This window comes from Nelumbo lutea, chromosome 3, assembly GCF_056320005.1.
Source record: "Nelumbo lutea isolate HS-2025 chromosome 3, American lotus-T2T, whole genome shotgun sequence".
NCBI classification, from domain to species: domain Eukaryota; kingdom Viridiplantae; phylum Streptophyta; class Magnoliopsida; order Proteales; family Nelumbonaceae; genus Nelumbo; species Nelumbo lutea.
Window position 1 is genome coordinate 114,611,017 of NC_142686.1, and position 10,122 is coordinate 114,621,138.

The 10,122-nt window shown below is 39.5% G+C and overlaps 1 protein-coding gene across 8 annotated transcripts in view; it reads right to left on the reverse strand.

The window, feature by feature from the left end:
* Positions 1 to 1,590, reverse strand: part of UPL6 (ubiquitin protein ligase 6) — a 134,331-nt gene extending 132,741 nt beyond the window's left edge. For 3 of the 8 annotated variants that reach the window (XM_088976066.1, XM_088976069.1, XM_088976067.1), the window contains exon 1: positions 842 to 1,298. Coding sequence is in view for 5 of the 8 variants with exons in the window: in XM_088976065.1 (XP_088832191.1) it covers positions 842 to 1,000 (159 nt within the window). In the remaining 3 variants the exon portion in view is untranslated. Of the gene's footprint in view, positions 1 to 841; positions 1,351 to 1,379 lie in introns of those variants that run through there. The other 5 variants (XM_088976065.1, XM_088976063.1, XM_088976062.1 and 2 more) reach the window with 3 other exon arrangements.
* Positions 1,591 to 10,122: the final 8,532 nt, after the last annotated feature.

A 10,122-nucleotide genomic window follows, 5' to 3' on the forward strand; every position in this document is an offset into this window, starting at 1 on the left:
AAAAAATTATAATTTAAATAGAACATTCTTAATTTCTTTTTATAAATAGAACATTCTTTATGTTCACAACATAGCAAGTGAAATTTGATAGGACGAACTAAAGAAATGGCACAAGTTCGTGATCAGCTCTATCAAATAACCCTATTTTACGTCCCTAATTACCAGCAAATAGCTTCAATCATGATTATAATGATGATAAGAGCTGAAATTAACCAACTTATACTGTTATACATATACGGGTTTGACTATGATACCGGAAAGACATAATACCAGAAAAACTTGTAACCAATCAACCGGTATCATTAAAAGTGGTAACCAATCAGGTGGTTCTTTATCATATTCACCGGGGGTTTTGATTGGTCAAAGCCCTTCCGGTATCATGTCTTTCCAGCAGCATAGGTTTTTCCTATAAATACATATGTATACTACAGGCACTACTTTTAGTTCGCAGGTAGCACATTCTATTTTATGTTTGATCACATTACTCTCTTTGTTTACGTTGTGTATATAATTACAGGCAGCAATATGCACATTGATAAACAAATGTCCGGATTCTTCTAATATCATGTAGAAAGAAGGAAAAGTAATCTCCAGACTATTTTTTTTATCAGAAACGGTAACAATCTCCAGATTATTTTCAGTTAGTTGTAAGTGGTCATGCAGTGGGGAGAAGTACGGAATACGCGTAATCACCTAAACTACACTTTGCTTCTTCATAAAACCAACCAAACCTTCAAAAAAGTACTGAAGCTCAGTTCATTGCAGTGCAATTAAAACAGAAACAGATATGAAAGCAAGATCGTTTATCAATCACTCCACGGAGCAATGCTTAGATGCAAACCTGGATCTTAATCGCAGCAGAATTCTGTTGCCTTAACCCTAACCGCCGCTGCCTCTCAAGCCGCGTCTGCTCCAGAAGCTTCTGTCTGTCCCTTTCTTTCGAACTCCGTCCCCCTAAATCGACTCTCTTTCGCGTTGACGAATCTCCCGTGAAGAACATATTTCGCTATACTATACAATCCAAGAAACAAAATGCGAAACCCTAATTCTATTATTTAAATCTCAAAAGAACGAGACTTAATGAAATCTAAAATTCGAACGAAATGTCCGTTATTTCGAATTCTAAATACAGATACTATTGCGCGGTGGAATAGTTTGCCCTAGGATCGAAAAGGAAGAAAAAGAAAGAAATTAATTTTTTATCTCCAAGAAAGACAGAGAGAGAAAGAGTTGCTTGCTACGACTGATATTGGAGACTGGTTCTCCGACCTTTAAATGGAAAATTGGAGATTAAAAGCGGAGAGACGAGGAGAACAAGGGGAGAAAATATAAACCAGAAAGAGACTTGTCTCCTTGGTCAAGGGACACAGGTGACATACCCATGGCTGCAGTCTGGGCCCTCTTAAGCTGCCACGTGTTTGATACTTAAAAGATCAATCTAACGCGACAGTCTGTATGGAAAATCAGCTAAGACGTCTCTCCCTCCGGAGTTCACATTGGAGTAGGGATCTCCTGCCAACAAAACAGGTTCCAACTTCCTATCAGCATCATCCGAAACCGCACACCTCACCAGTCACGGACCCTGCCATCATAATAGTGGGATCCGTCATGTAGAAGATATGCGGTGGGATTATGTTGGTAGGTGGTTGAAAGTTGAAACCTGTTTGTTGGCAGGTGATCCGGGTAATCGCAAATTCGCAATCAGAATGACGTGGTACATCATGATTGGCCAAGAATCGTCTGATCCCAAGAAGACTCTTCCCTCCGAGTTCTGACCAAAAGGCCACACAATTCTACAGCCGCACATTGAGAACACCTCTTTTCATTTTGTTGTCGTTAATGGGGAGATGTTCCCTGGCTGCGGTTTCTTGCGCAAGGTTGTGACCAGCATTTTGTTGATAGCAGATCTGAACTCAGTTCCTCCACTCTAATGAATACGAATCCTCTACAATTTATTGGCCAATTACGATACACCACATCATCAGTTTATTGATGAATAGCTTATGTGTTTGGGAACGGGATATGCTCTTCATACATGGCGTCTCACAGATATATGATACATGTACATTAAAAACATCTCTCATGAATAATAACTTCTAAATATGAAAGATATTCCAAATATATTATCGGATGTGTGTGTGAAGCCGGTGTGAAGCACCCTGTATGAGGAATAGATCCGGTCTCATGTGTTTTAACTGGTTGAAAATTTGTTCTAGATTTAATGTGTTTAGACCCACACAATTTTTAATAGGGGTAATCATGGACTGAGTGGCCTGGCCTGACCCAGGTTACCAGTCCCAATTCCAGCCTACAGCTTTATGTAAAAAATATTAAATGTACACAATACTTTGTATTATATGTCATATAATGTGAACATAACTTATTTTATATATTATATAACATAAAATATTATATAATATGTATTAATACATATCATACATGTATGTGCAGGTTGGGTGGGTCTGAACTTGAAGTATTGGGCCAAAAAACAAAACCTAAATCCAGGCCCAGGCCCAAATTTTCAAACCACGATGAAAATGATCAACCCTAAATTTTAATACACATCATGTGTGGCTTACACCCTCAAACCCACAAGATCCAATGCATTTGGACTCAAATGGATTTTCTTTTTGAGTTCACATAATTCATGGCATGTCGACTGTGGTTTCACCTTTAACCGACTTGACTGATTGAGGTATTATAATTACTTCTAAAATTATTTTTAAATAATTCAAAGAAGCCTAGAAGCAATTTAGTATGGATTCTATCTCTACGTTAGAGAGTTTGTCATAAGCTTTGCTTGAAATTCTACTGTAAACTGCAAAAGGGGTTCAAAATCTAAAACGGTTTCTTCGACTTGCTTTCAGCAGACCATGGCCGTCTTTTTATTGCCCTAAGAATTAGGTTCATGATGGTGGTGTTAATAAAACAAGTTTTCTAACGTGGCTTCTATTGTTGGGTTTGGTTGTTTTGGCTGAAAGAAGGGGTAAAAGGATATACCATGAATCATGATTTTTGAATCGTTATTAATCTAGACAGTCAGATCATTTGGCCTAAAAATTGTTCAGACAACCAGTTCTGCTTCATCCTTAATCTGTTCTTTGGCCAAATGCCATTGACTTGATCAACAACCTATTGACTTAGATAGGGGTGCAATTTTTTTCGGGTTAGATTGAGATTTTGTCAAAACTTCAATAGGTTCAACATGAAATCCAAGCCCAAAACAGTGTAAGCTGTTAACTCGGACCAATTCAATTTGCACACCTAGACTCAAACATTCAAACTGTCAACCTATTTAACTCGAATAATGATTTTGATCATTTTTTATATTTTATTTTATTTTTTTTTAATTGGACTGAATTATATATTTGTTCAAATTGGACGATCAAACCGCTTACCTAAATTGGTAATTCGGTATTTAAAGCAATGATTATCAAAATCAATGAGCAGTCTTATGAGAGTCTTACGAGGAAGAGGAATTATAGGAGAACTAAAGTAAAAATATAGATGCCTCTTCGAGCCTTCTACTTTACATTTTATAAGTACGAGAGAACACATGCTTTGCACGTACGTGTATGTATAGCGTCAAATATTAATGTCCTCTTTGTCGATGTTGCTTTTTGCTTAAAATACCTTCATGGCTTGGACCCCTATAACAAGGAGAAGAATAAAAATTATAGACTCTTGATGGATAAAATAAATACATATATTAGGTCTTTGGATTTTTAGTTTATTCAAGTAACTCACTCAAGGAGGAGCGTTATAGGTGCAATCAGCAAAGTTTGAGCAAGACAAGAGTTTCATAGGTTAAACTGGAAGGCTAAAAGATGAACATCCACCCGTTGAAGTGAAAGGGAGGCGGTAAATCCATCTTAGCAAACAATGTCACCTTGTGAGAGTATTGTTGGCAATAGCCAATAGAGTATTGGGGTGATCTATATTGTCAAACGGTTGAATATCTACATCAAGGTAAACCATCTTGTTATGCTCTTTAAATTGTAATCACACATCAACCGTCTCACCCAATTACTAGCTTGATTGACTTGATTCATGACTCCACTAACATCCCATATACATAATTTACGGTAGTTGATGATATCATGATATAATAAACCATGGTGAACTGGATTGGTTCTCGGGGAGTATATGGGCTCAATTGGTTGATCGAGGCTATTTTGAGGCCTTAAGATCTCATGGTATTCTTCAGGGACATTGGGTATGGCCACTAAGAGGGAACACACTATTTGCCTTGTGTAGAACATATAATAATCTGCAGATCTCAAGGAGAGATAATAGGATCGATTATAAGCCATTGAATGGAAGTAGAGGTGTCAATTGGACTGGTTTTGGTTCAACCCGGTTCAGGCCAATGTAAATCCACTTAAAAATGGACTGGACCCAATCCAGTCCAAATCCATTAAAATGTAAATAGACTGGATTGGATCCAATCCATACCAATTGAAAATATCAAAAATTATATAAAAAACATAACATATAAAAATTACATAAATAAATTAAATGAAGAAAATCTTTTGGCATTGAAAAAACACTTTTGTAAAAGTGTTTTCATGAAAGTGCTTTTACAAAAGAACTTTTATAAAAGTACTTCATAAAAGTGTTTGCTTTTATAAAAGTATTTTTGTATAAGTGCTTTTATAAAAGTACTTCCAAAGAAAAGTGTTTTCATAAAAGTACTTCCATAAAAGTACATTTATAAAAGTACTTCCATAAAAGTTCTTTTGAAAAAGTGGCTTCATAAAAGTGCTTTCATAAAAGTACTTTTTTAAAATTGTTTATATAAAAGCGTTTTCATAAAAGTATTTTTATAAAAGTACTTTTGTAAAAGTGTTTTTACAAAAGTGCTTTCTAAAAGTACTTTCATAAAATTAATTTTATGCTGACTTCAGTTTTGATCGATTTCAAATAGACAAGGGTTTAGCCTCATTATCGAATTATTGGAAATTTGGTTTATGTCCAATTCAGACCAATAAGAACATGGACCAATTTATTTTAGATTGATACAATCCAGTAATTATAATAAACCGTCCAAATCCAATTTGATAAGGTTTGGATCAGATTGGATCCAATCCAAAATAGTCAATTGACACCCCTAAGTGGAATTGAGATACCACCCCATCTTGTATGATCATCAATGAATGCGCAAAGATGGCTAATCATCTTGATTGTAGTGTGACTTACTCCCATTCTTTGAGAGAAGCAAATCAAGCGGTGGATTGGGTGGTGCATCAAGCTCTCTCTTTCATTTGTAACAATGACTTTTGGGACAAAGCTCCCCACCACACCCGGTCTTGTGTAGCTCCTCTTATTTGACCAAAAAAAAAGCGAGATACAATCCACCCAATCTAGCCCAACTTGTAGCAACTAGGTTCACAAGTATAGGAGTTAAATGCACACATGAAATACCTGCTAAAACTCAATGCTTCAATGCTTGTCAAATTTTCTTAAAATTATAACAAAAACATTTTTTTATAAGCCCGAAGGCAATTTCATTGATTTAAATCTTTCAACAGTACAGGTGCAAGAAATGGCGGAGAAACAGACCAAGTATTTGGTCTGGAAATAGTACAAGCATGTTTTGCCATACAGTGAGCAATAGAATTACCCGTACGATGAATGAAGGAGATATGGAATTGATCAAACTCCAGCAGCAACTTCCTGCAATCGACCAAAACATGATACAACCTTCAAGGGACCTCTAGAGATCGGTCCAACAGGAACTTAACAATCTGCTGAGCATCTCCTTCAACCCCCATGGGCTCATTAACTTCACTAATCCGTTTCCTTTTCTATGTAGGGCCCAGACAACCAAGTTATTATCACTTACCTTTTAAATAGTGCAAGGGAGGGGAGTTGAAACGTTTACCTCCAACGTCTCCTCAGCATCCACGCTCATATTAATATCTTTGAAGTAATTATCATTTGTCTTCCCCACGTCCTGAGCAGTGGGATCAAGGACCATGCGCACCTCCTCATTAACCTCTTCTTCCAAAATAGCCCCTGCCTTTTCATCTTCCACACCCTCAGTCAATCTGGCCTAGATTGGGGTCTGTACATAAAAACATTACCAAGAAACATTTATCACATAAAAACACATAAGGTGTCAATTGTTGGTTTTGGGTTGGACTCCGTCCAAATCAAAATCAATTTGGTTGAATTGGACCAATCCAAATTTGATGTTCCAAAGTATTTATTGGATTGGATTGCATTGATTCTTGTGCATCCGTATGGAATTATACTGAATTGGGTAAGATTGGACCAATATTTGGTCCATCGATAGAAGATAACAATACAAGTGTCAATAAATCATGCTTGGATTGGAACCAATATAAATTAAAACCAAATTTAAACAGATTGGATGGTTTACACATTGAATTAGACTGGTCCAAAATGGTCCAAAGTATTCATTGGATTAGATTGGACTGGTCCATTTGTAATGAACTCATGTTATTGATCCCAATCCAATTGACACCCATATGTCCACTCAAAAGCTTGTTGGAAGCAATTAAGAAATAGGGGAAAAGAAGCTCATCATTCCTAGTCTCCTTTAAGATACCCCACACCTCACCCAATGACATGGGCCTGGATCCCCTTTGTTTTTTGTAAAGATGAAATGCTAATAACCAAACAAACTAGAACAAATGACCAAAGTTTTCAAAAATTTATATGAGTAAGAAAACCTGGATGGCATATATTAAATTAGATATGAATAAGGCTTATGACAAGGTAGAATAGAACTTCCTTAGGGGTGTTCTACAAAAATTGAGTTTTTGAAATAAATGGATTAATTAAGTTATGGAATATGTTTCTACAGTTTCATTCCATATTCAAACGAGGTGATCATTATCTTATTATCTCTTCCTCTTCTACTTGGAAGTGTTATTTGCTTCTTTAAATAAGTTGCATTTTCAAAATAGAATCTCATGTATAAAATCAATAGAGAATGTCCCACCATCTCACTTTTTTTTTCATATGATAACTACCTTTTTACTAGAGTAAATCATATAAAGGGGAAGATTATGTTAGAGGTTATTCATCAATCTTACGAAAGAGCATCTAGGCAAAAGGTAAATTTGTTCAAATCTAAAATTTTCTTTTAGTAATAATCTCCATCTTAGGCTTCAAAAGATACTAACTCACTCCTTAGGGGTAAGGAAAGTGGCCCATCCCTTAATTTATCCAGGTCTGCCTACAAAGATTGGTAGATCCGTAAAAGCCTTATTCACTTACATGGTTGAAAGAAAATAAATAACTAACAAGAGTTCCTCCTTGTAAAATATGTATTGTTAGCCATTCCCTCTTACCTCATCTTTTGTTTTTTTTTTTCTTGCCTAAGAAAGTATATGAAACTCAAGCGAAATTATGGTGGGGGGGAGTAGAAGGAGGTAGGAAAATTCACTAGATAAGTTCGCCTAATCTTAGTGGAAACAAGCATGGTGGAGGCTGTTCGGGTGATGGTTGAGCTAGTCAAGGATGCCATGTGGTAATTTCCGTGCCCCCACTCAGGCCACATCAACGCCATGCGTTAAGAGCATGACTAAGAACGAATATCCTGCATGAACAAGGAAACGAACTCCACTGGAAAATGAAACCTCCCGAAGACCTCAATAAGCACCCTCATCTCGACAACCCTGAAAGCCCTATCCATTTATGACACGGAGCTCAACTATAAATAGGTATTCCTCGCTCGAGGTAAGGGACTTTTGGAACTACACTCTTTGGATACCACTTTGCACTATCTCTTTGGCTTGGACCAGTGGTATTTCAACCTGCTCGGCCCAGACACATCCTTCTCGATCCTACTGACTTGAGCATCGGAGTACTTACCGGGGAACAATTCCTCGGGCCTCTGACCTTTCTCCTAGTTTCAAATCTCAATTCATTGCTTTGTGTCCTCGATTCAGAACACCTTGCATCGGACAACATTAGATTGGTGTCATCCATGGGAGAAGTACAAAAAGTCATTTCCCAAACCCATTATCTATGCACTAAAAGCAACCATGCCTAAAAATACATCCGACTGCTCTAGAGCCCATTCCCCATTTCGAGGATCTTGCTACTTTCCAGCTCTCCCCATTGAGAGCCCTAGCATCAAATGACGGTCGACCCTGCACAGTTCCTCACCATGCAGCAAAAAGTTGACTATATCCTCGCCATGATGGAGACACTAGGACAACGGACACACGACCCCCAAGCCACTCGCCCTGCTGTGCAGGTGCCTACCATGTCCGGTCCTCGCACAGGGGACTCCAAAAGGCACCATGTAGGTCGGCACAGGCCTGCCCGACCACGAGTGTCCGCAACCATCTTAGAGGTCCGACCCCAGGTTGAACTCGTGCATGCAACACCCGTAGTAAATCACATCGCTCTGGTACAAGGATTTCGGTGTGAGAAAGACTTGGCTAATGCGTGTAGTAGCCCCCAATCTCGATAGTCGAATCCAGCTTAGTATGAGTTTTCCAGGCAGCCCCCAAAAGTATAGAAGTCCATCAACGTGGCACTGGCGAAAAGGGGCACCAAAATCAGGGACCTATGACAACAATTGGCCAAGCTGGAATGTAGCCAAGTGGATCACAACACGACCTCTCCGACGGCCCAACTTATATGGCAACGTCATGGTCAACAACACACAAAAGAGCTTGTCTTCGTCCGAGAGATCGTTGATGAGCTTCCCCAAACGAATGGTGACCTCCTCAGTTTGAGAAGTACGATAGAGCCTCACACCCCAACGATAACATTGAGGGTCTCATGTGCAAGGCCTTCACCGCAACCCTGCACGGAGTCACTAGGATCTAGTATGCCTCTCTTCCACCATGATCCATTTCCTCCTAGGAGAAGTTGGAAACACAGTTCTTGGCGTAGTTCACCGCCAACCAAACGCATTGGAAGACCTCGGGCAACCTCATGCAAGTGCGTAAGAGGAAAGGAAAGATTATGAGGGAATACTTGGCAATGTTCAATGCTGAGACCCTTCAAGTCTAAACTCTAGACCAGTTAGTGGTCGTAACCACCATCATGAATGGGATACACTTCTTAGGTTCAACTTCTATTTGCAAAAGAACACTTCGCTAACCTAATCGCGCTTATGAAGCATGCGTAGAAGTATATGAACACCGAAGAGGCCCAAGCACTACACAGGGAGGAGGAAGATTAGCAAGACCAGAAGCGCAAAGACCACGAAGAACAAAGATCGGACCAAGATGTCAAGAAGGAGGATCACTGACCTGATCGGAGACCGAGAACCCCACTACCAACATATCACAACTTCACTCCACTCAATGCTCTATGGGCCAAGATACTGATGCAAATTCGTGACCGCAGCTTCGTCAAGTGGCTCGAGAAGATGAAAACCCAAAGCAACAAGAGAAATTGAGACAAGTATTATGATTTCCACTGAGACCACGACCATGAGATCAAAAACTGTCATGACCTCCACCACCTAGAAGACCTCATCCGGCGTGGATACTTTTGTGGCTTCATCAACATCAAAGATCATAAACCCAAAGAAGAGACACACCTCACCAGCGAGCCCCCAACTCGATCTCCACCCATCAGGGTCATTGTTGTCATCTCGGGTAGGAATTCCATTAGGGGGAAGTATAGCTAAGCACGGAAGACCCACACCGAATCGCTAGACTGCTAGGAATTAAATGTAGTGACGACAATTGGCGTCGAGCACTAACGGCGAACGTGCTGTTCAAACTCAGTGTAAAGAATTCCCCTTCATGCACAAATGACCAAACGCTGATGGGCGAACTCCACATTGACCATTGGTCATAGCATGATGGAAAACTCATCAAGGACCCAATCGACCTATAACCGCCGAGGTACGGACAAACCATCGATGGGTACCATAGAAATGATGTCCCCGCCACAAGAAGGCAAGAGGATGGCCATTGAACTCCGCACACCCTCTCGACTTGCAGTCGGAGCAAAGCTAACTAAAGACCATGGCTAGCCCAACGAAAGAGCGTGAAGCTCTCCAATCCCAGGTTCCACCGAACTCCCTCGCATCATTGAGAGCTTGGAAGCACCTAGGCCAGACTAAGACTGAGGCCACTAGGCCAAAAACCTCGCCTAGTGCAAGATTGAGGCCACGAGGTC